This window comes from Electrona antarctica, assembly GCF_951216825.1.
Source record: "Electrona antarctica genome assembly, chromosome: 20".
Classification (NCBI taxonomy): domain Eukaryota; kingdom Metazoa; phylum Chordata; class Actinopteri; order Myctophiformes; family Myctophidae; genus Electrona; species Electrona antarctica.
Genome location: NC_136801.1, coordinates 30,565,920 through 30,592,198, shown reverse-complemented (window position 1 = coordinate 30,592,198; position 26,279 = coordinate 30,565,920). Strand labels below are relative to the sequence as shown.

The 26,279-nt window shown below is 42.4% G+C and overlaps 2 protein-coding genes across 8 annotated transcripts in view; one reads left to right on the top strand and one right to left on the bottom strand.

Moving 5' to 3' along the window:
* LOC306913437 (uncharacterized protein) overlaps positions 1 to 3,876 on the bottom strand; it is a 217,017-nt gene extending 213,141 nt beyond the window's left edge. For all 7 annotated transcript variants that reach the window (XM_079490088.1, XM_079490089.1, XM_079490092.1 and 4 more), the window contains exon 1: positions 3,379 to 3,876. In XM_079490088.1, coding sequence (XP_079346214.1) covers positions 3,379 to 3,600 — 222 coding nt within the window. In that variant the 5' untranslated portion in view covers positions 3,601 to 3,876. The remainder of the gene's footprint in view (positions 1 to 3,378) is intronic.
* Positions 3,877 to 4,185: 309 nt separating this feature from the next.
* Positions 4,186 to 20,678, top strand: pex2 (peroxisomal biogenesis factor 2). Its single transcript, XM_079489500.1, has 7 exons — positions 4,186 to 4,288; positions 13,374 to 13,596; positions 14,493 to 14,609; positions 14,818 to 15,016; positions 15,416 to 15,697; positions 16,156 to 17,653; positions 19,837 to 20,678. Exons 1-6 carry the CDS (start codon positions 4,222 to 4,224, stop codon positions 16,345 to 16,347), a joined length of 1,080 nt encoding a protein of 359 aa, XP_079345626.1. The 5' UTR covers positions 4,186 to 4,221; the 3' UTR covers positions 16,348 to 17,653; positions 19,837 to 20,678.
* Positions 20,679 to 26,279: the final 5,601 nt, after the last annotated feature.

Here is a 26,279-nt window from a genome sequence, read left to right as displayed (position 1 = left end):
TCATTTGCTTCAGATGAACACAACAGACCCGGTATGGATACAGATAAATGAGGTTATGCACAAACAGTGAGGACAATTAGGTCTGAGCAGGCGCTTTTGTGAACTTAAAGGGTTAGTTCAGATTTTTGGACATAAAGCTGTAGGAAATATTTGCCATAGTGGTTGCAAAGGTGTCTGTTAATTGATTGCCTGAGCCCCATGGTGGGAGTTCTCATCTGTTTTTTTGGTGAATATTAAAACATGATAAAATTATTATATAAGGAGGAAGTTTTTATTTTTTAAAGTATTTGTTAAAATTTAATTTGTATGTGGCCACACCCACCAGTTCATCAAGTATGCCTGGTTTGCTTGGTGGGTGGTGATGGGTTGTGATCCACATGAACTGAAGCTGCACCCACAGCTGTTGTATGATAAAGGGGGAGGGATGTCACTATATCACTGTTTTTTTTCATTGGCACGTTTGACTGTCAAGGTTAGAACAGTCAGGCTCTAGGAAGAAACCCTAAATACAAAGTGAAGACATCATTGCACATAACAACGACACCAAGGGTCTAATGAAGTACTGTCACCTCATAAACACATGAAAACCTATCTTTAAGTAGTTCCGGTCATTTGGTGGGGGTCTGGGGGCCACACATTTTAAAGATAAATGAATCCACAAAACTAGTGTAATTTGTATTGTTGACATAATTTCTACCATATAGAGCAACTTTTGTTCAACTTTGACCCCTCTGTCACATGGAACTATGTTTTGTGTCCAGTATCGCTACGCCAGCAGCAGCACAAAACCATAGTTCCATGTCGACAGAAGGGTCAAAGTTGAACTAACCCTTTAAAAGGTAGGGTCAGCGGTCTCCAAGGAATTAGTGATATTTTTTGTCTAAAACAAAAAGGTTAAAGCTCTATATTCTGCTATAGAGTGTTTGTTCAGTAACATGGGTCTCTCCATCTCCCCAGTTGTTTCAATAAACAAGAAAGTAAAAAAAAAAGAGAATCTTCCAATTTCAGCCAATCAGGAGAGAGTGCCTATTTTTTTGTAAAATGTATAGTAATATAGTAAGAGAGTGGCGACACTAGCGTTGACTCCCATTGTAACAATGGAATGCGGAAGTGCTCATTCTATCTCAATGGGATAGTTCCAGCCATAGGAGCAATGTTTGGAACTACAGCCAATAAGCAGCCGCTTTGCAGCGAGATCAACACTCTGGTAAAATGGTACCCAGTGTCACTTGTTTATCCTGTATTATTATCACTCCTTATTGGCAGTGGTGCAAAAAGTACTCAAATGTTTTACTTAAGTAAAAGTATCAATACTGTAATGTAGATGTACCCAGTTACAAGTAGAAGTCCTGTATTAAAAATGTACTCAAGTAAAAGTACAAAAGTATCGGCATCAAAATGTACCAAAAGTACAAAGTACTCATTATGCGGAATGTCCCATTTCAAGTTTTCCAATGTATTAAAAACGTGTGAAAAAAAATGCGATGCGACGCATTGTGTGCTTGTAGATCCGCTATTTTCAAATTGCCAAAATGTGTGTATAGGGCAGGGGTAGGCAACCTTTATTATCAAAAGAGCCACTTTTGGACCAAAAAAAATATTACAATTCCATTTGGAGCCGCAAAATATGTTTGCTTTAATAAAGCAAACTTAGATTTTTTGTGATTTTTATGGTCTTTCAATATTACATTGTATTGTTTGCTAATTTCTCAAAGCAAATCAAGTATACCAGTAAGTCAGCAGCATTGGTGGTGAAAACCAACAGAGATGTCTTAGCATTAATCCATTCTTAATTTTCCTTCATTACATGCGTTTCTTATTTTTATCTTTGTGTAATATCAAAGTGAAAGAATAGCTTTATGCCTACTACAATATTAAATTATGATTAAAATGTGAAATAAAATAAAAAATAAAACCTCTTATTGCTTTTCATACTTCTTTGCCGTAACAACTGGGAGCCACGGGAGAGGGCCCAATGTAATAATAATCCAAATCTACAAAGTAAGTACTAAACTTAACTAAAGTTTTTAAATAATTGTAGTGGAGTAATTTGGTACAATATTTGCATCTGAGATGTAGGGGAGTAAAATTATTCTTAATTACAGTAGGCCTACTTAAAGGGATAGTTCAGATTTTTTTAACTTACGTTGTATGAAATACTTGCTATTAATAGTGGTTGCAACTGTATTAATTGATTGCCCGAGTCCTGTGGTGGGAGTTCTGCTCTGGTTTTGGTGAAATATGAAGTAGTTCCGGTCATTTTGTGGGGGGCACGCAGTAAAAGTAAATGAATCCACAAAACTAACGTAATTTGTATTGTTGACCTATTTCTAAAATATTAGTGCAACTTCCGTTCTTTTTTTACCCCTCTATCACACAGAACTATGTTTTTTGTGTCCATATCACTACGCCCAAAAAAATAGTTCCATGTGATAGAGGGGTCAAAGTTGAACGAAAGTCGCGCTAATATTTTAGAAATAGGTCAACAATACAAATTACGTTCGTTTTGTGGATTCATTTACTTTTACTGCGTGGCCCCAGTGCCCCCCACAATATGACCGGAACTACTTAATATTGACCAAAACCAGAGCAGAACTCCCACCATGGGACTCGGGCAATCAATTAATACAGTTGCAACCACTATATTAATGGCAAGTATTTCATACAACTTAAGTTCAAAAAATCTGAACTATCCCTTTAAGTAAATGTACTTAGTTGTGAACAAACTCTCTAGTCTAGTTTACAGCAATGATTTACTATCAGAATAATGAGAATATAGAGCTGTTTAGGACTTACTTTGAAAGAGTAAAAATACAATTATCAGCATATGTTGTGCATTTCATAGCAAGCCCATAACAGAAGAGCCACACAGACGGTCATCATAATAGTACAAACCAATAAAGTATGGCAGCGGTGGGGTTCGAACCCACGCCTCCGGAGAGACTGGAGCCTAAATCCAGCGCCTTAGACCACTCGGCCACGCTACCGATAACACACTACGGAGACATACGTGATATAAAAACATACTACACAACACGTACCAAGCCGATAACTAATTCATATAGAAGCAACTGACATTTGTTTTAGTGATTTTAGTGGTTTTGTAAAATAATAATAATAAAAATTACAAATAAAAACAGTTTGTTCGAGTGGCAATGTGACATCACACACGGTAGCTATGTTTACACAATGCTGTAAACAGAGCTACCGTACATAATATGTACATACTTTCCCTCGTTTTTACAACTGTTTTTATTACGTTTTTGATTTTGACTCTTGCTTTGACAATGTAAGCAACGTCTGTTTTCTCAGTCGTTGAACGAATTGCTCATTTGACTGACTGGTAGCAAAGACGACTAGTCTTTATCTTTCACCTACCCGCAGAGTGTCTTCTTGGCGGGTGCCAGTGTCTTCTATGTGTCTCAGTCTGTCCGCATAAAGACACGTGAATTCACCGAGGAGACGTTTGATGTCCAGCGTCGCTTCATTCGCCTCAACGCCGCTCACAGTGCCGCTGTCCTCGGCTCTCCGTGGCTCGTCGTCACGCCGTGGCCCGGCGGAGGACAGTTGTGTGCTGTTGTTACCGTTTTCACGACTCATGTTTATTATGTATAAGTTGCACAAAGTATTACTTTTAGTTTCACCACACAGACATTAACTGGTGTGTGTCAGGCAGTCTCTCACACATACAGTAGCATTATAGCAGCAGGTGGACTTAATCAGCTGCTGTTAAAACTACTGCACTCACACACCCGTCACACCGTGATTTAAATGATACAAAATAAAATAATACGTAATCATAATATGGAGCATGTACCATACGTACAAAGTATTTTAATTAACTTCTTGCTCTTTAATATAACTTCGTAATAATAAAGTTTGGTCGCCACTTGTGCAGGCTTCCATGTTCGTTACTAATAACAACGGATCGGAGGTTTTAAATTGATGCTTCGTCGCGCGACGGTGTCCCGCGCCGAAAACAGCAGATCTGCAAGCTCACAACTAGTGGCGTCCGCGACGTGCTGTGAGCTTGCAGATCTGCTGTTTTCGGTGGACTGGACTTGTACAATGAACGGACTCCTTTGCCGCCCACGTTGCCGCTGCGCGCTCCGATTTGCTGGCTGCGGTCAGGTTGGCTGTTAATGTTCACGCCATTGGTCGGTTTCGCTCTAGGGGGCGGGATTACCGTGCAACAACCCCGGAAGTAGGGTTTGTGTTTACATGCAGGAAACATACAGACAGAAGAAGAGTCTGCAGTTGCTGTTTACATCCACAGCCCAAGCAATGGGTAAATAAATACACCCCCGTTCGTCGTGTCGCTTAGATACCTGGCATGTGTGTGCATTAATGTCGAATTTTGATTATCTACCAAATGTGACTGTTTCTTACCGAAAGCGGTGGACCCTCTTGTAAACAAGTGTAATGCTTTTATGGTGTCGTCCACTCACAGTTAACAGTTTTTGTATTGAGTTTTGCTTGAAATGTATTATGTACTGTAATTCTGCAAACTGTTAATAAATACTTCAATCGGTCAAAGCGATCATCGGGTCGCCTGGGAATGAGATGTACCCGGTATCTGTTTCAGCGACAGAACGTCATGATGTGTTTTGATTCATTGATTGATTGAACATTGTATTAACAGATTGCAGAATGGGTACATTTCAGAAAGTACGAAAGTACAGGTCAATACAAAAACTGCGAGGATAAAACCAGTAAAAGCACAGAATACTTGTTTATACCTGTCTAAATACTTCCTTAAAGTCCACACCCACAACACCAGAGGGAGTTCAACAAACCATGTGCAACCCAGATTCAGCACAAACAAGGGACTAAATTAATTTAGCTCCTATGCCACCTGCCACCAAAATGTGGAACGCTCTACCAACAGTCATTGAGACATGCAAATCCCTTGACTCCTTCAAAACTGCTCTTAAAGGGCACCTACGGAAGGCTGCAATTCGAAACTGGCCCCCGTAAAATCTGAATCCCCCACCCATCCCTTTCCCCCCTCACTGCATATGTTTATGATGATTTCCTGTTTTTTTCTTTTCTGATTTCCTGTTTTTGGCTATATAGAAGTGTATATTCGTAAGTCTCTAAAATGTTTTGATGAATTGGTGTCGTCCACTCACAGTTAACAGTTTTTGTATTGAGCTGTACTTGAAATGTACTGTAATTCTACAAACTGTTCAATCAACTCGATCAATCAATCAACATCAGGGTCCCCCATTTTCAATTCACAAATATACACTTCTATGCACCTCTGCTGTATTTCTTCAGGGCCGGTATCTCTTCAATGGTGTTGTCCAGAGTCCAGTCGTGTGCAGCACTGACAGTGTAATCAATCACATGGATTACACTTCTCAGTCGCCACGACTGATTTCAGTCATTTGGATTCCATAGAGGCCAGCGTCTTTTGTGAACGCATGCTGCCGAAACTAGCAGATCTACAAGCTCAGCGCAACGTCGTGTCGTGCTTGTAGATCGGGCTATTTTCGGTCATTAGTTATTTTAAGATATTTGAAGTGACCAAACTAGCAAATAACAATAGAATACAAGTTTAGAAGCATCTTCCAGAAACATGAATGGTCTCAGAAATGTCATAAAAGCAACCTTAATGCATCAACTCTTTGATTTCTTCAGCTGGTCGGCCTAAAACATCATTACATTTTCAGTCTTGAGATTATATTTGGCTTTAATCCATGCAATCCTAGCTAGCTAGTGCATATGCATAGTTATATTATTGTACTTCATATATGTGCAGTCGCACTTTCAATATCAGATACATCGTTGTGGCAGTTTTTCACCATCCATGTGTGACAGTCAATAGAAAGACAGAAAGGTCATGATGTATTTCAATATCTACTTGACTACTCTATTCAATGTTGTTGTCCAGTACTTCCCGTGGATGCATTTACGCCACCCCTCCTCACGTACAGTACGCCCTCGGATGGATTTGCTTATGCTATGTGTAGCCTTGGATCACACAAGGGTCATCTGTCAATATATGACACAGTCCAGTCCCCCTGTCCCCCCTCTTCTTCTCTTTCTCCTTCCTGAAAATAACGATTTGTAAACCTGTGATGTGACAAAGCTGATTCTGATTCAGTCGTTTACTGTATACTCTGTACATACCGTAATTATAGCTAGTGCATAGTAGTACATTACCAGTATTTTTTTTTTTTCCCTGACTGTGTTGAAGGTCGTTTATTGTTATACGTCTTCTATACGAGTGCATAAGAGTAAAAAAAAAAAAGAAAAAAGTTCAGCTCCTGCAACAGAATATTAACCCATTTAGACCTGAGTTAAAAACATTAACTTTGAAAGAATATATATTCAAAGATTTGCGCCACATTTTTACGATTTTTCAAAAATATCAGACCTACAAGCTCGTAGCGCGCCACTCGGTGGCGCGCTATGAGCTTGTAGATCTGATATTTTTCAATAGCTAAATTATAACATAATGTTTAAAACACCAAAAGGGGTTCCCGCCCCAAAATGGGTTAATGATAAATGTGACAGAGAGAAAAAAAAATAAACAACCACATTATATACTGCACATACATATACGCTATGGCAGTCACTGCATAGTGGCTGTACACTATCCACTAATGCTTTCTTTAACAGCATATACTGCTGCTCCACATCATCCAATTATTCCTCTAAATAATCGGTACCAGCGATCAAAAACTGCCACATTGACATTCATAGCAAAGTTGATCTTATTGATTTCCAAGAGATTATACCGACTTCATTCCTGTCATCTCAGTCACCCGTCTCTACTCTTTCGTCGTTATATCTCCCTTGCCCAGTGTGTGTGTGTGTGTGTGTGTGTGTGTGTGTGTGTGTGTGTGTGTGTGTGTGTGTGTGTGTGTGTGTGTGTGTGTGTGTGTGCGTGCTCTGTGCCGTGCTCTCACACTCCACCAAAACCTAATCCCCCCGCTGTCATTATAACATAATGCTCTTGACTTATTATCAAAATGGGGCAGATTTGGATTTTTTTGTTGTTGTTAAAAACACTGATAAGCCCCAGAGCTGAAGAATTAGGAGACAATGCCATTACGGAGAGAACAAACATGCAGAGGTTGATTGTGCATGCGTGCGTGCGTGCGTGCGTGCGTGCGTGTGTGTGTGTGTGTGAACACTTAGTATAATGAGTGTGTTTTTAAAAGAAATCACTAAAGTTAAATTGGGCTGTGATCTCACTCTGGGGTCACAAGATCACAGACCGTACCGTAAAAAAAGCCATGTGAAAAGGCACAGGGATTTATGTACCTACAGTAATTATTTATTTACTCCTAGTGACTGTACTATCCGATCAAAATGGACATAATTTGTGTGGTTTATTATTTTCATAATGCTTAATACAGGCTTGTTTGTTGAGGTCTCACAATAAGTAGACAGAGGCTGTGTAAATCCATGGCACATTCTGCTGTACATGAAACCATTGTTCATCCCTGCTATTGTACTTCCTAGATGAACAGCATTTCAGACATGCAGGCATAGACAGCTGAACTGAAACACTTGCACACACACACAGACAGAGGGATAGATACTGTAGATATAGCTATACACGCACACGCATGCATACAACAATATATCATTACACTGTTGTCATTCTATTATCATGGTGAGTGACTATACATTTTGTGAGACGTAGGAGGGGCCCGGACAGGAGTCAACCCACAGAGCCTGGTCCTTCCATGTGCCAGATTGGTCTACCTCCCAGTCCCGGCAGAGTAGTTCCGGAGCGCCGGATTGTGTGGCCCTGGTCTTTCCCTAGTGGGTCTGATCGACACTGACGTAAGTCGGGACTTGATTCGGCTGGGTCACCTGAGTGAGGGGTATGATGTTCGCGAGACCCGAAACCCCCGAGGACCTTGGGATACATCACTGAGGATATGTCCCAGGTGCATGCATCCATGCGATGTATTTTCGTTCTTCATCTTTTCTTTTGGCAGTTTTGGCAAGTGTCCCCCCCCCCACCCCAGTCAGAATAGGGATTCCGGGGCTCAAGTGGTTGCATCCATTCAATTTCCTACTTACTGTCTTTTAATTCTTCGATATATGAAACATAAAAGGATTCATCGCTTTTCTGTCTCATCCATAAAAGACGGTTGCTCAGATATTCCTCAGCAGTGACAGCACATTGTTGTTGTTCAGCATACTACTACGCCCCAGTGCTCTCACACCGACTCCTAGAAGAAAGACACAAGTTCAATTTTCTCATTCATTAGCTTGTTCTCCTTTTCTCCCACTCATTCGATATGCCTCTCTGGCCTGTAAATGTTTCATGACTTTTTAAGTTGTTTTTTTCTTTCTTTGCAAGCCTTCTATACATATTACTCATACTGCCTTAGCATACTCCAACCTTCGTACTCACAAAATCAATTAATTCTCCTTAATAATTTACCTTCTGAGCAAACCCGATTAGCAGAGCACTATTTTTTTGTGTCGGATGTGCTTCTCTAAGTGATGTTTTTTTTCCTCCTCTCTCCTTTTTTTCAGGCATTAACTTGGCCCTCACCCCATGGCTCGAAGGAGTCTTGGGTGATTACAGAAAGAGGAGAGCCTTGATAAAGCATTAGTGTGCGACACACACACACACAGCCTGAGGACCCCTCCGTACATTTGCACACATTCATTTTTCATGAAACAGACTCATAACAATTAGTCTGGTTACCGCCTGGGTAATCTTAGCGTCCCCTGTAATGCCTGTGGTCGGCGGCCGCGCTGTATGACATCACTCTTTTAAAAGTTCTAAATCTGACATTCCCATCCGTTTTCATAGCGAGGACATTAGCAAGCCTTGGCTAATAGGCCTGTATTCGTTGCTGGCGAAAGAAGGGCAATAAAGTGAGAGAGAGAAAGGGGGGTAGAGAGAGAGGGAGAGAAAATGAGGTTGGAGTGCTTAGAGGAATAGGTTATATTCGCCAGACCTTTTACACAAATTAATTTACATGCGAGGGCAGAAAATGTAAAGTTGTAATCCGGCAGCTTGTGTCGCCAACGCAGAGCCTATTTCTCGCTACAGGCATCATAGAAAGCCAAGTGACCGTTTATGTATTATTTCAACAAATATATTATGCTGCTAACAACCATAGCTAAGTGCTTTGGAATTTGAGCACTATTCCGTGCCAGGAGCTAAATCGAGACTTTGGCCAGACGGTTTACAACTGGCGTATGGAATGACAGCCTTGTGGATGGTTTCCGAGCTTTTGTGCATTGTAGGAAAAGAAAAAGCATAAACACGGACTGCCAAACCCCACCACCCCATCCCCCCAGTCCTCCTTCCTAAAAGCAACCCCCCCCCCCCTTCCCTCTCCCAGACACTGCAAGCCAAAGCCAAGGTCAAGACAACAGTGCCACCACCCTCTCTGTCTATAGGCTATTCCCCGGATGCCCAAACCACGGCCGTGTGTGCATCAGAAATGTTCCCTCCTCCCCTATTGTGACTGCCAGTCTGAAGGTCAGCTCCTTGGGAGAGGTTCATGCTTATCTATTTTAACCCCCCCCCTCTTTCTCCTCTTCCTCCACTATCGACAGACAGTAGCTTGGAGCTTTTCAGCCAGAGGGTCTGGACTGGAGGTATGGTGCTGCTGGTGACCTATCTCCTCTCCTGCCCGTCGGTAGCTGTCACCATTACACATTCAAGTTGACGATTTAATTGTCACACAGATAATTTTGATTAACGATTTAATTGTGTTTTTCATTATGAATTAAAAAGAAAATCAGTTTTGCCTCGTAATCGAAAATGCACAGGTCAGATATGACAAATAACTGAAAAATACAAAGAAATTACTGGCATATTCATTAATCGGAAATAGCTTATCTACGAGCTTACTTCGTGACGCGTTTGTAGATCTGCTATTTCCATGTTTGATTGGATATTGTTGACTGTGAGGTATGGCATCCAGCTTCTAAGCTATCTTTGTCTTGCACATGACTCACCAGCTATGGGGGGGGAGGCGCGGATTCTCGTTAGGGCTGAATGAACCTTATCACCCCTTTAATTAACTCTTAATATTTTCTGAAAAAGAAAATTATTTTAGAGAAAAAAAAAAGACTTATGTCTTTGTTTTCTTGTTTTGATTGCAGGGTGTGCTGCTCTAACCCAGTGGTTCTCAAAATGGAGTCCGGGGACCCCCAGGCATCCTTGAGGGGGTTCCAGGGGGTCCCCCAACACAATTAGTTAACATGGCATCAAAATCATTTCTAAACCTATAATACATCAAATATTCTATCTAGCAATACAACAATTGTAGAGCTGTTTTTTTTAAATCTCATTTGAGAAAGCTCTAATATTCTTTGAATATTTTGAACATTTTAAATCTTGTATGGTTGGGAGGGGGAGGGGGGGGGTGTCAGACACCATTGGTCCAGGAGAGGGCATTTAGCCTCTGTACTGTATCCATGAGAGAATTATGAAGTCAACATCCCCTTGTCACTGTATCACACCAGGCTTGTGTATATGTGCACGTGCGCGCCCGCCACTTGCGTTCCTGCGTGACGCACACGTCCGTTCAGTTTACAGTGCTCGGTAAACACTGGCATTGATTGTGACTTTTGACTATTACATAAGGAGCAGCATGGATTTCCAGCTGTCCGCGGTCAAAGCCCTGTAAATTCAAATGCTTAATTTTTATAGGCAGGCCCGCATTGACTGAAGTGTCTGCTTGTTATATATTTGGCAAGTGGCTGCAAGTCTGAAGGGAGGCTGTCAATAGCAATCCCTGCTATTGATATGGTAGTGGGCACAAGATGTTACTTGGCCCCCCGACACCGACATCGCTCTGATCCCCTCTACATCATAATTACATTAATATTGACAAACCCTTGACAATAGTCACATTACTATTGATAGGTGGCTGTCAATACCGTGTTCCCCCAAATAAAACATATTCATTCATAACTTGTAAGCTGCTCGATAAAAGGCTTTGAAGAGAATATCGGACCGGGCCGGGGTTTTGCTCTCCCGAGAGAGAGAGCCGCTACTGCTACTGTGACGGGGATTTCTACCACCTGGCTCTGTGTGTGCGTGTCCATGTGTATGTGTCTACAGTATATAGACTGATGGATTAGCTTAGCTCTGTATTAGAGCTCTGGCTATTGAGGCTTTGCTTGACACACACACACAACGGCACATTTTCCATCTATGGCACCCCCTGCACCGCCGGTGCACCCCCTATCAAGGCGAAAAATTCACATACAAATATAAATAAATTAACACTGTTTATGAGTTAGCACTGCAGCATACATTCAAATTCTTTCTTTTTTTGTCCCCTCAAACTCACAGGCCCCAGATCTAGTTCACCGAGATGCACATTAGCAGCAGCATTTAAAATGCAGCTCAATGCATTTGTCACACCTGCTTTAGTTCGGTGTGAATTTTCCCTCTGATTTCCATTCCTTTGCAAGTTCTAACTGGGTTGGACGGTGTATGCAGGGGCCTATTGAAACATCATGAATACACGCATGGTCCTGTTCAACACACAATAACAGCCCACCCCCCCAACCCCTACACCCCACACCCCTTCTGAGAATCATCCAAAGTGACCATCATCTTTCTCCCTTTCTGTCAAAAAACTGCCATATTTACCCAGCTGAAATCTCTCTTAAAGCCTCATGACAAATCCTGTTCAGCAGGACACAAAAGACGCTGTTTAAAAAGCTTTCTCTCTCTCTCTTTTCCTTTCCCACTCTTTCGCTCTCTGTCATGCCCCCCCCCCCCCCCCCCCCCCTCTTTAAGTCACTTCGTTAGCCCTTCACTTCCTAGGCGTTTCATTGGAGGAGAGGGCATATAAAACCGTGGGGGGGGGGGGACTGAGTGACACTGGGAGCGGTTCGGTGCGTTAGTAGTAGGAAGGAAATAGCCCCAGACGTCACAGCAGCGAGATCCCATATGGAGTACTAGCAGTGGTGGCGGTTTGTGTGTGTGTGTGTGTGTGTGTGTGTGTGTGTGTGTGTGTGTGTGTGTGTGTGTGTGTGTGTGTGTGTGTGTGTGTGTGTGTGTGTGTGTGTGTGTGTGTGTGTGTGTGTGTGTGTGTGTGTGTGTGTGTGTGTGTGTGTGTGTGTGTGTGTGTGTGTGTGTGTGTGTGTGTGTGTGGGACGAGGGTAGCAGTTCCACATTTGGCAGATGTTTATGGTGTAGCAGAGACTGTGCCGTTAGCCTAATCCCCGGTGATGTGATTTGTACACACACCCTATCTCCAGAGGGAGCAGAGGCCTCTGGGCCTCGCCCTGGATGTGTACTCTGTGTGTGTGTGTAGTGTGTGTGTGTGTGTGTGTGTGTGTGTGTGTGTGTGTGTGTGTGTGTGTGTGTGTGTGTGTGTGTGTGTGTGTGTGTGTGTTTATAAACTAGTTTTAAGACCCCGTGCTCCTCCACATGGCGTGGCTCAAAGGTTGCATTATGGATGGGTTTTACATGTGAAAAGTGATTTCCGCTGCGTGTATAAAGGGGGTAGAGGGAAGGGGGGGGGGGGGGGGGGGGGCGACGGGGGGGAGGTAAACTTTCCAAACAGAGCATCATCCCAATGTTTGGTCCCGAGTCACATTCCGGTTTGCTGTTAATACTTACTTGACTCTGTGTGATTCTAGGGTATTGCTAGTGGGCCCCCAAATAATGTATAAAACATATATTTTTGGTATTTCTTTCTTGAGTTTTCACACACAGTTCCATTGATCCAACATAATCGATTGATCATTATAATAAGCATTCTCTGAAAATACACACCCACCCATCTCTGACCACTTAAAACGGCAGCCGAAAGGCATGCTTATACAAGATTGTCAAATAGGCCCTGATCCAGAAAAGGTTGGGAGTTGTTTACTTTACATACTTACTTACTTACTATTTTCACCATTTTGAAATAGCTAATGTATATAGGCTTAAAAAGTGGTTAAACCTGATGATATCTATATTTATAAATTGTGCTGAGGAGTGAGGAGGACCCACTGGAACCCCCTCACGGACTCCACCAGTAGTTTCAGTGTTTAACCCATTTTGACCTGAGATCAGATTCTAAAAATGTCTTCTACATCCTGACAGTTTTCTGAAAAAGCTATGTTTCTATCAGTCAGTGGTTCTTCGATTTTTCAAAAATAGCAGACCTACAAGCTCGTAGCGCGCCACTCGGTGGCGCGCTATGAGCTTGTAGATCTGCTATTTTTCAATAGCTAAAGCATTACATAATGCTTACACCAAAATGGGTTAATCACCTTTGGACTCCATATACGGCAGGGTTACAGACTAGTACAGCCCGGCATGCTTCAGAATCCTGCTCAGAACATGAAGAATTGGTTTTGAACCTGAAATCATCGGATGATTAAACACCTGGACCTGCGTTTCGTTGTGTTCTCTCCTCTCTTCCCAGCTGATGTGGAAGAAGAAAGCGAGGGGAACCGGAGAAAGACGGATGGAGGTCCGGGTGCAGCGGGTGGCGGTGGCGACCCGCAGCAGCTCCCAGTGCTGCGCATCAGCCAGCTGGACGCCTTCGAGCTGGACTCGACGCTGGAGCAGCTGGTGTGGGAGCGCTTCTCCCACTGCTTCCAGAACTGCCGTCCGGGCCTGCTCACCCCGGTGGAGCCTGAGCTCAGGTACTGCAGCAGGCCCCATCCATAATTAACACATTTACTGCGTTATAAATTAATCTATAACTCCCGTTCCCTGCCGACGTTTTCACTAACCTTTGAAGAATCACGGCGTCACAATTGTACCTCCATTTCCATGAAAGTCCACCTGAAAATAGTCCCATCGTTTGTGTTTGAGTTGACAAATCCACCACCGCAGCGATCCGAAACAACAACACAGAACAGAGCGAGATGGATGCGGCCATTACGCACCGTAGGCAATGCATTGAGCCTCAATTTCCCAGAAGCCCTAGGAATCGAGCGTCAGTGGGGTTTTTTTCGGTCACGTGATCCAAACGTGTGACGTGTCACGGATGTCCGACGGAAACCCTGTATGTCTTAAAAGTGATAAAAAAACCGTGAATGAAACAGACAGGTTTAGCGTGTTCCGCAGGGATAGAATATGGGAAAAGAAAGTCGGGTTTAGTGTGATCCGCAGTCAAACTGTTAATACATAATCGCCCCGGTAGCAATTATTTGACATAATGGCAGTTATAAATCAAAATGATCTTCGTCAGAATCATTTACATTCATCTCTATATAAATTCACCTGTTGAAAACCTGCGACAGTTGCCGATCTACGAGCTCACGTGTCACACTGTGATCTTGTAGATCAGCTACTTTTACTATTTTGGAAGTATAAAATGACGGAATGCATGCACTGTTTGTTTTTAATTAGTGGTACCAGTCATTCCTTTGTATATTTAATTTCTTTGTCATAATCCGTACATTTTTGTTTTCAAAGCAAACTATGTCAAACAGAAATGTCATTTTGAGTGATTATGTCCCAATGTTCAAGGGCAAAAGAAAACACAATGTAATCGCAATCATTTTGTATGACACACCTGAACCTCGTCATGCAGGGCCTTGCTGCAGCTGCTACTGTGGAGGTTCACCATGTACTCGGGCAGTGCCACGGTGGGCCAGGCTCTGCTCAGCCTGCGCTACCACAACACCAAGTCACCTTCCACACGCTACAGGTCAGTGGCCTAAAAAGTGGGGGGGGCTATTTTATACTACACAACAGTGTGCAAAAATAATAATAATAATAAAAATAGCCAATCTACAAGATCGCCTATTTTCACTACATGACACAGGGATTGATTATTACTCGATTACTTCATTAAAGTATCCATTATTCTTTATAATAGTTTCATTTGATTAACTGCCGCACCCCCCCTACTACAGGTCCCTGTCCCGCGGACAGAAGCTGGGTCTGGCCCTGCTCACCATCGGGCCCCGCTGGCTCCAGGAGCGCTCTCACAGCCTGCTGCGGCTGCTGCGACTGGCAGGAGGGGACGGCGGGGGTGCCCTGAGTCAGGGCCTCCGACACGTCATGGCTCTCGTCTCCGGTCTGATGCAGATCGCCAGCCTAATCAACTTCCTGGTTAGTTAAGGGAAAGTTAGCCACATTTGTTTTGTCATCTACAAAATAAATGCTTACCAATAGCGTTCACCAATGTGTTCATAAAGATGTCTGCTAACACCTCAATTAGTTCCAACCCAATTCCTCAGGGAAACTTCACTCAAACTTCAACTTGGCGGAATCCACTACAATTTGATGTATAGGCCCCATTTACAAAGCATTAATGGCTGGAATGGATCCAGCACCCCCCCAAAACTCATAATTAGATTTTAGATGTTTTATTGCAGAGTACCCCAACTTTGATTGGCTCCCATGAACTTACCCAGAGGAATTTATGAACACATTGGTGAAGAGAGCTATTGGTAAGCATTTTTTTATGCAGATTTATACCTAACCTTTTGCCAACTGTCCCTGACCTAGGTGTTCCTGAGGAACGGGCGGCGCCCGCTGCTGGCGGAGCGCGTGGTGGGAGCGCGGGCGGTGTTCAGCAAGGCGGAGGCGGCGGGCCGCGACGTGGCGTACCAGTACATGAACCGCGAGCTGCTCTGGCACGGCTTCGCCGAGTTCCTCATCTTCCTGCTGCCGCTGGTCAACACCAGGAAGGTCAAAGCCGCCGTGAAGTCGCTGCTGGGCGGCGCCGGAGAGGGCGGCGCCGGGGCCGGGGACAGGCAGGGCGGCAGGGATGGCCTGGGAGTGTGGAAGGTAATAACACCACCAGTGTGTTCTGCTCTGAAACTAATAGGGGTGTAGTCCAGCACTTAATCCAAGTTCATGTTTTGCAACATAGTATGCGATTTAATCTAGGGATGCACAGATATGAAAATGATTGGCCGATACCGATGTTTAAAATAACAATTTAGCCGATACTGATATGTTTATTAATTTAATACGAAATAAATCTACAGCTTAGTGGTAGGCGAACACACCAACATAGCCAAAGCAGATAAATATCGGCTACTGCCATCGGTTAAAGTAAATCTATTTTGGTGCATGCCTAATTTAATCTATTTGCCATAATTTAATAAAATAATCAATTTAAAACGGTTCCCTATATTGGGAACTTTTCATAGGTGAAAAGTTTTGAAAAGGCTTTCAAAAACAATATGATTCAATTTATTTCAATGAAGGTTTGTCTGTCTTTCTGTCTGTGTGTGTGTAAGGAGTGTGGGCTGTGCGGGGAGTGGCCCACCATGCCTCACACGGTGGGCTGTGGCCACGTGTTCTGCTACTACTGCATCAAGAGCCTCGCCATCGCCGACCCCGCCCTCACCTGCCCCAGGTGCGGCGAGGAGGCGGGACCACCCGAGCCCGTCAAGCTGCCGATGGAAATGACGGACATGGGAGGCAGGTGACTGATGATGTCAGGAGGATGGACGATGTGTGGAAGCCCTCAGTTCTTAGTTTTGAGTTGAAATGGAGAGTTTGACTTTGGAAATTAAACACGGTGGGATTATAAAGTTATAATTTGTATAACCGGTCTCTGAATGGAATATGACTTCCTACAGTTTGGACTCACCATCCATTATAGAGACTGTATATCACTGCCGTCGGGTGGAAACCTTGTATGTCCAAAACAGTTACTTTTCAGGAGATGGAAAAAATAACCAGTGGATCCAGATTCCAGTCTAGTTATTTAGTTTGTGCCAAAACGAGATAATCTCGTGAATAGCTATTGTATCCAACTGTGCCAACCTCGAGATTACGAGATTTGATTATAAATGATTTAAAAATGCTATTTTACCTTTTGTTTTTTAGCATCCGTTAGCTTCCGCCACTAGCATCCATAGGCCTCTCATTGTAGAAACAGCCTACATCTATAATCCGCGGCACACGTGCACGCGCACAGGGTTATTAGTGGTATTTATGCTCAGAAGGCCATGTTTATAGCCTATTAAAACGTTAATCCGAGCCGTGCTGATCATCATGGCTGCTCTGGGGGGGCGTCGTCCGTCCTTTTTGAAACTAGCTCCTCACCACTCGCTCTACACACTTCCACTCGCGTTGAGCATAGATATATAAATAATAGAGACTAGTGATGCACCGAATATTCGGCCGCAGAAAATATTCGGCAGAAAATGGCTAAAAATGTATTTTCGGCCTATTCGGTTTCGGCCTGAATAGGCAGAACATATATCACCGAATAGTGTATACAATTGATGCATTCAAAAGAGCTGAATAAATGTTTTATGGACCCATAATAGTGATCATTATTTAAGTTAAGTTTTGCCATAACCATTTATTTTGCCATAAATCAGGTAGCTTTAAGGTACGGCCATGACAGCAATGGTAGGAAAAAAGATATATAATATTAATCATATTCGGGTATTCGGTTTTCGGCCAACTGTTTCCTATATTCGGTATTCGGTTTCGGCCAAGATTTTTCCTTTCGGTGCATCCCTAATAGAGACGCAATGCAATGCAAATGGATTGGAGGGGAATTCCGGTGCCGTCTCTATTTATATATCTATGCTCAAACCGAGTGGAAGTGTGTAGGGCGAGTGGCGAGGAGCTAGTTTAAAAAAAGGGGGCTAGGCTTACACTACAGAAACAACACTACGTCACTTCCGGCGCGGGCGGAAGTGACCCGTCTTCTATGCTTATTTTGCGGATTTCTCTGGCACTAGCGCCACGCTCTGGCCTGGAGGGCTGGGAGGGAATGTGTTAAAGGGGAAAACCACCCATTTTCAACATTTTGCTATGCCAATAATATACCTTAGAGCTGTTGTGTGGAAATAATAAAAAAGTCCCCCCATTCTGTGTTTCCTAGAACTGTAATTATGAAAGAAATCATTAACATGGTGAAACACATCTGGATGATGTCATCAAGATGTGTTTCACCATGTTAATGATTTTTTTCAGACCTCTAGTTCTAGGAAACACAGAATGGGGGGGACTTTTTTATTATTTCCACACAACAGCTCTAAGGTATATTAATGACATAGTAAAATGTTGAAAATGAGTGGTATGCCCCTTTAATGGCTAAAGTCAATTTCTCTAGTGCAAGGCAATTTGACAGTTCTTTGTGCCATTGCTTGACGTCTGGTTTGTCTGGGTTTTTCCAAGAGAGTGCAAGTATGTTTAGCTTGGAGAAGAGAGTAAGTAATCATACTCTTCTTTTTACTGTTAACTTTGAAGTTATTAGGAAATATACCCAAGATACACAGCTGTGGACAAATGTCTCCTCTGAGATTATCTGGGATAATATACCAAGTACTTCTTTCCAAAACGTCATGATCTCTGGGCCTTGCCATAAACAATGAAATAATGTACCCTTCTCCACGTTGCACTTTACACATTGGTCTGGTATATTAGGATCAAAATGATTAAGTAGAGAAGGAGTAATATACGTTCGCTTCAGCCATTTGTATTGTAGTAACTTGTATCTGGTATTGATCGTCTGTGTTTGGGCTTTGTAGCAAGCCCTCTCCCAATGTTCAACACTTATTTCTACATTTAGATCGTTACACCAGGCCAATCCTCTACACTCGGAGGATTCCCCAGACAACCTCACAAACGTATCATAGACCAGAGATACTTGACCACGACCATCAGAATAATTTACAATGTTTTTTTCTAAAACTGATAGAGATGGCAGCTGGATTGAGTTATCTTGGGTACTTGAAATAAAACTTCTTATCTGTAGGTACTTAAAAAAAATGATTTGATGGGATATCATATTTCCTGCGAAGTCCTTCAAAAGACATCAGTATATCCTTTTTCATACATATCAGAGATTTTGGCAACCTTCTTGTCTGCCCATGATTTAAACCCCCCATCATGACTCCCAGGTTTAAAATTATGGTTACCCCACAAAGGAGAATAACGTGAAAGTTTAGTATCTGAACTAGGGACGTCCCGATGCACTTTTTTCGTTCCCGATCCGATCCCGATACGACAATTTCTGTGTTAGCCGATACCGAATACCGATACCAGTGTTGTGATCTCGTATTGTTTATAGCTATATATCTCGTGTTGTGATATATAGCTATCTAGCTATATATCTCGTGTTGTGTTTATAGCCATCTAGCTATATATCCTGTGTTGTGTTTATAGCAACTCCTCACTCAAATGTGCACTTGCAGTTTGGGCAACTCGAAAGCAAACTCCACATGCCCCAACATGTTAGACTTGCATATTCGCCGATACCGATATGACCCGATAATCGGGACATCTCTAATCTGAACCAAAGTATTTATGTGCTTTAAACCAGATTTAAATCGTGTTCTTAAGAAAGGGTTCTTTGTCTTTTTTTGTCTTTTTTAAGGGAGTCAGAGTATAAATAAAGGTTCAAAGGCAGGGAAGATGTTGTGTTACGCTCTATTTGCACCCAAGATATGCATGTTCTATCAGAAAACCAGAACATTGCTGCTCTTATCTGAGCTGCTAATAATACCAGTAGAGATAGGGAAGTTTTAACTCATATGGCTCTCTCATATGGTAAGATGAGTAGTGACAATCGTAATCTGGGTTTCTTTTCTTTCCAAATAAAGTTAGTAAAGAGTTTTGTCATATTAGCAAAAAACGAGGGGGTTGGTTTCAGGGGTAGTGACTGAAACAAATGTAAGAATTTGGGTAAAATATTCATTTTAAATGGTAAATGGTGCATTTATATAGCGCCTTTATCCAAGGCGCTTTACATAGATTGTGCATTACATTCACCCATTCACACACACATTCATACACCGATTGCGGCGGTATTTTAGAAAAAGAATATTGGATTTGGTGTCATTCACCTTGTAGCCTGAACATTCACCCCATTAGTTCCAGGAGGGACGGCAGGGACTGAGATAGATTTCTCACAAACAGTAATATATCGTCCGCATGAAGAGCAAGACGACAAGCTCTTAATATTTAAAAAACCCAGACAGCAGTGAGTGGCTGTCGTCCGCATTGCACATACGTCAGAATTAACGACTTTTTCAGCATTTTTCAAAAGTCGCTAAAATAGCAGACCTACAAGCTCACAACACATCGCATATATCTACAAGCTCATGATCTCCGATCGGCTGCCAGGTTAAGTGGTCAGATCATGTGGGCCACGTGCATTTTCAGAGCATGTTTGTTTTAATGATCAGTCAATTGAGTGTGTTCCGTCTTGGATCAATGGAACTAATGTAATATACTTTAAGGTCCTCTCTAACAAATACCATGAAATTGTTTCTACATTAATTTAGTAATTCTAATGTCATATTACCATTACAATCATTAGTGTTTTGCCAATTATTTGGGGACCCACAGGTGGAGAATCACTGAATGAGTCTGTGACTAAGTAAAAACAACATTTGATCTTTCCTGAAAAGCAATGCTTTTGGACATACAAGGTTTCAGCTCGACAGCACCGATAATGGAAAACTATCATTCATTTGACCAGAATCCACCATATTGATGATGAAAGATAACTTTGCAGTGAATTATAAAGGGTTTAACAGTTGGCCTGACAGTCAGGCATTCACAGCGTATATGACTGGTATTCAGTCTCAATGATGCCTGCGTGTTTCCTGAACACACACATGGCCCTGCCATGTTTAATGTATGTGTACATATATTGACAATGCTTCGGCCCCTACCGTTTCTCCCTGGCTGGACTTTGGACAGAACTATTTGTCTTTGCTGCCCTGGACTGGACTGCAGCAGAGCATCACACACAGAGAGCATATATTTGAGGAAGGACCGTGTTGATTTATGCTCCAAATTTTGTGTGTGTGTGTGGGGGTTGGGGGGGGGGCTGGTGTGTTTGTTGAATTGGGAATATTTGTTCTGATGAAAAATGCAAGAAAGTCAGTTGAATAAATAATGTGGGGGAGAATTTATGATGCCTCTCTCATCATGGGCCGAATTAGCATTCGTTTTTGTTTTTTCTGCCTATATTCTATTTCGACATCATTAAAATTGATAGAGTGCTACCTCTCGGGTGTTTATTTGGTTAAGTGGAAAAGAGAGAGAAGGGGGGGGGTCATAACAATCAGCACACTTTTCTCTCTAGACAGGCCTAGCGCATTCTAACCCCCCATCATCCCTTTTCACAGCCCCCCGACATGCTAAAGATCAAGGGGCAGCCAGGGGCGTGGATTGACTCTACTCTCTCTCACTCATACATATACACACACATACTCACTCAATATCTCTTTCTCTGTCTGTCTCTCACATTGACAATCTGTGCTGTGCTCTCTCTCTCTCTCTCTCTCTCTCTCTCTGTGCACACAGACAGTCATCTCCCTTGCCCCCTCTTTCAGTCTTTCCATCTCCTCCCCACCCCACCCCCTCTCTCTCTCTTTCTCGCTCCATCTGTAATCTCCAGGGCCCTCGCCCCTATAAGGCTGTAGTAAACTGTACCAAAACCCTGGCAGTCATCTCTTTCCTCGCAGGCGAATTACTCTCTAATCCCTGTAATGAGTCCAAAGATGCTTATTTATGCCGGAGTTAACCTCCACACCAGTGAGCCCAGCCCGGGGCCAAAAGCACCCCAGCCCGAGTGAAGCTTTTGCCCGGGCTGACACACGAGTGAGAGCAGCACCCGCCCACCACCACCCATCACAATCCACCGACCCTACCCCACACACACACACACACACACACACTCTTCCTGAGTCCAACCCCAGCTCCCTCCACCCTCGGCCTCTGATCAGTGGGGCTTAATTGCTGATTGCAGAGACGATCAATCAGAACTGCGGGCGTGATAGAGAGCCTGTTGCAGACAGCCGGCTTTAGCTTAACTGGCTCAAGAGACTCACACACACACTGACACATTCATACTCGTACGAGGGCGATTTTTCTGCTGCGCGACGAGAGCAGAATATTTCCCGTTGGCCCTCATGAGATGAATCCACTGAAGAATAGTGGGGACGAATACTGATGGTTTCTGCATTTCTACTATCTAAGAAACTGGCCACCATAACACTTATTTCTAGTATTTCCTCCTGGCTCGGTATACAGGTAATGTGTGTGTGTGTGTGTGTGTGTGTGTGTGTGTGTGTGTGTGTGTGTGTGTGTGTGTGTGTGTGTGTGTGTGTGTGTGTGTGTGTGTGTGTGTGTGTGTGTGTGTGTGTGTGTGTGTGTGTGTGTGTGTGTGTGTGTGTGTGTGTGCGTGCGTGCGTGCGTGCGTGCGTGCGTGCGTGCGTGCGTGCGTGCACACTGCATATCGCCTGTAGAATATGTAGGCTATGTCCTTGGTGGTTATACAAGGCCAAAGTTAATGAATTTGAAGGTTTAAGGCAGATACTATTAAACAGCCCCTCCGTTGGCTTAAAAGTAAAATATACACGGTGAGCCGTGGGGGTTACAGTCCTATATGGCTGCTGGTTTGACGTGTATTATAAAAAATAAAAAACACACATATGGTTAGCTCATCACATGGATTTTCAACCGTCTCCTCTCGCTCACGTCAAGGACATTTCCGCTAATGAATCCTATAGCCATGCATATAAAGCCCCCAGATAGGAAAGATTGGTTGTCAATATTTTATGCGCTGGCATGCATTTACAGTAATGTACAGCAAGTCCCACACGGCGAGGGCTGGAGATTAACCCATTCTGGGCGGGAACCCCTTTTGGTGTTTTAAACATTGTGTTATAATTTAGCTATTGAAAAATAGCAGATCTACAAGCTCATAGCGCGCCACCGAGTGGCGCGCTATGAACTTGTAGGTCTGCTATTTTTGAAAAATCGTAAAAATGTGGCGCAAATCTTTGAATATATATATATATATATATTATATATATATATATATGTACAGCATAGTATAACATAGCATAGCATAGTATAACATATGTATAGTTTATATGTATAGTGTCATTATATAGATATGTTCTAGTTATAGTTTATATGTATAGTGTCATTATATAGATATGTTCTAGATACGTTCTTAGCTTACGCATGTTTCGCGATAAATGCATTTTACATATGTGATGTATTCCCATGCTTTTTGTTCTTGCTTAATGTAAATCGCTCTGGATTAAGAGCGTCTGCTTGCTAAATGCCTAAATTGTAAATTGTTTCAAAGTGAATGTTTTTAACTCAGGTCTAAATGGGTTAAGGATGCATATATGATCAACCTTAATGCCACTGGGACATGTCATTGTCTTAACATTCAGCTCGGCCTCACAGACCTTACCAACCTCTTTCTCTTTCTGCTCATATATTATTCCGCTGCTCTTAATTGAAGTCCCCAATCCCCAGGAACAGAGCGAAGAACAGATAAAGAAGAAACAGTGCATTAAAGTCTATTAATTGAGTTAGGTCATGGATAGAATTAGCTGGGAAGTTGGAACAAGGCTCTGGACTTAAGGAAAGGCAGCTTTGGCGGTGGTTAAGCCCCTATCTGTCTTTGGATCTTTTTTTCTTCTTCTCCCCTCCTCCTCCTTCGTATTACTCATTCACAGACTCCGTGCGGTGAGGAAAAAGAGTAAAGAATCCCTCATTCCCAGCGGCTATGCAAAGCAATCTGCACATTCACACGCAGCCATTTAGGGAGCAAATTGGCCCTGTGCCCTCCTCTGACGAAGGTTTTAAGAGAAGGGGAATTAAGGGCGTTGAATCCCTAACTAGATCTCCTTGTTTGATGAGCCTCTTTATCCACCTGTCCCCACATCTCCATCCCTTTGATGTGAGGCGTTGATTTTCCTGATTAAATAGTTTTAAAAGTAAAAAGCTCTACTCGGGGCTCGGTAATGCTGGGTACTTTGCTGTACCTATTGTACCTTCCATTGTGTAGCCTCTGTGTGCCTGTTGAATTGTGCATGTGTGGCATTCCTTAATTGGAACAGAGCCCATGGCTTGGCAGATAATAATATGGATAGTATAAAAGCTTTGATTCCTACATGCATATTTTCACTGGGAGAGAATGTTATCATTTAAGCTTATGTCTGGCTTTTTAACTCTTCATTTGAGATGGCTAGAAGGGCCTTAGAAACCCTTACGTATCACCAATGGAATTATACGGCGGAAAACCTGTGATATATTTTTTTTATACTGCCAACTAAATGTGTGAGGCCCGTGGTCTAAGCGTTAGATTTTAGAAGCATTCAGGCCAGGCAATTCCATCCCATTTGCAATTTTCTCCTTTTGCGATGTCAAAGATCTCGCCATAGCTTTTGCTTTTGGATCTGCAATTTTCAACAAAAAAAATTATAATTAACCCATTTTGGGCGGGAACCCCTTTTGAAAAATAGCAGATCTACAAGCTCATAGCGCGCCACCGAGTGGCGCGCTACGAGCTTGTAGGTCTGCTATTTTTTGAAAAATCGAAGAACCACTGACATAGAAACATAGCTTTTTCAGAAAACTGTCAGGATGTAGAAGACATTTTTAGAATCTGATCTCAGGTCAAAAAAGATTGGAATATTCTTGAAGCATTTAACAACACTAATCTTGTATGGCACACCATGGCAGGTTGGCAAAAAACATTTTGAGTTGGGGATCCGCTGCCAAATGCAGTACATTTAGGGGGTCATTGACATGAAAAGGTTTGAGAATCACTGGCCTATTCGATGAAGAACATCTGAAAATAACCGGGGAACACGAAACCCCCAACAGAAGTTCTATAGGTGTGCTGGAGTTCAGCTGCAGGTACCTGTGTTAGGAGAGTTCTCTGTATACCTGCCAGGCGTTGGATACCACAGGGTCCAATTATCATCTCCTCAACCACATCTTCAGCCTAACGGGTCAGGGGGACAATCAATCACACCTAAAATAAGCAGTGGTGGAAAGTATCCAAGTACATGATTTACTCAAATACTAGTACAACGTTGAGGTACTTTTACTATACTTGAGTATGTATGTTTATTGGAAACCACCATACTTTGACTGCACTACACCTCCCGCAAAAAAAAAATACTTTATTTGTTTTAACTCCACTACAATTATTTGCAAAGTTGACTTGATTTTTAATACAGACTTGCCGATCTACAAGTGTCAGAATTGGGAACCTTCAAAGAACAACAAGGGTGGAAGCTCAGTAGAGAAAAATCCAATGACTCAAAGCGCCAAACCACCAAAAACAGAGTACCTTAAAGAACCATAAAAGATACATGGCCATGGTGTACCTGTGTTTCACGGTGCACCATCAAAGACTCGAGCACTAGCTGACGCAAAAGAATTCCAGGCAAAAGAATGTCTGAATTGGCCACCAGTATAAGCACAACCAAAAAGTTCCTAAACTATAAGTCCTCAAACCATGACAACAATCTCACAAAGCATCACACACTCTTAAGCTTGTAGATCTGCTATTTGGAAAACAAATTGACACATTTATGTCTTTAGGCCTACAAGGAAAATGTGGATGCATACTTTTACATTTGGTACCTTAAGTACATTCATCATGTATCATTTAGAATACAGGACTTTTACTTGTAAAAGAGTAGTTCCACATTGTGGTTTTGTTACTTTTACTTACAAAATAAAAAGTAATTGTCTGGGCTTTTATCGTGGATTTGATGACATTTAGCCTCTCAGACCCATTTGAGCCTCGGAGCACCAATAGATGACATTTAGCCTCTCAGACCCATTTGAGCCACGGACCACCAATAGATGACATTTAGCCTCTCAGTCCCAAAACTATAAATATAACTACAATATTTTGATTTTGTAGACGTCTTGTAAATTAAGTAGGCTAATGCAGATGTTTAACAGTAATTTAACTCTTGAGAGCGTAAAATTAAACCAAATGGACCTGTAAGGGTCCATTTTGGTTTCATTTTACGCTTTCAAGAGTTAAAGATCTTTAAGGGTCCATTTGGTTAATACCAACTCTCAATCATTTAGCTGGGGACCACCTGGAACCCTCTGAAAAACCACTGAACTAGACAGTGATTCCCAAACCTTTTAGCTCGAACTTGCAGACCTGCCATGTTCACTACTTTACATCTATTTTTGTTGACATCTTCAAAAATCTCTTACGGTTTTTGTATTATTATTTTTAAGGAAGGCCTATGATTAATTCTGAGGTTAATTGATCTCTACTGCAAAATCATTCACACATACAAGTTGGGTTGCAGTGGAAGTGAGCTACACATCCACGTTATATAAATGTGTCCAACCTTTTATTTGTGAAGTTCATTCGTCATTCTTATATAACTCTTAATAAGCTAATTTGCAGGATACACTAAGCGACACGACAAAGAGTGCATGCGTCACTCACTCCAACGCCATTAATACTCCCTATTCTGAAAAGTAATTACTTCATGTCATCTATGGTTTTTCATTTTCACCACAACCACATCTACACACAGCTGATGAAAATCATTCTCCCTGTAAATCGGAAGGCCGCTTATATCTAGATATCTATTTA

What these genes read in the sequence shown, in the direction of transcription:
- pex2 (XM_079489500.1), top strand. Translation starts at nt 4,222, where the DNA reads ATGCAGGAAACATACAGACAGAAGAAGAGTCTGCAGTTGCTGTTTACA. An exon ending in CCGGTGGAGCCTGAGCTCAG is followed by an intron (nt 13,597 to 14,492) that starts GTACTGCAGCAG and finishes CTCGTCATGCAG; the next exon opens with GGCCTTGCTGCAGCTGCTAC. An exon ending in ATGGCCTGGGAGTGTGGAAG is followed by an intron (nt 15,698 to 16,155) that starts GTAATAACACCA and finishes TGTGTGTGTAAG; the next exon opens with GAGTGTGGGCTGTGCGGGGA.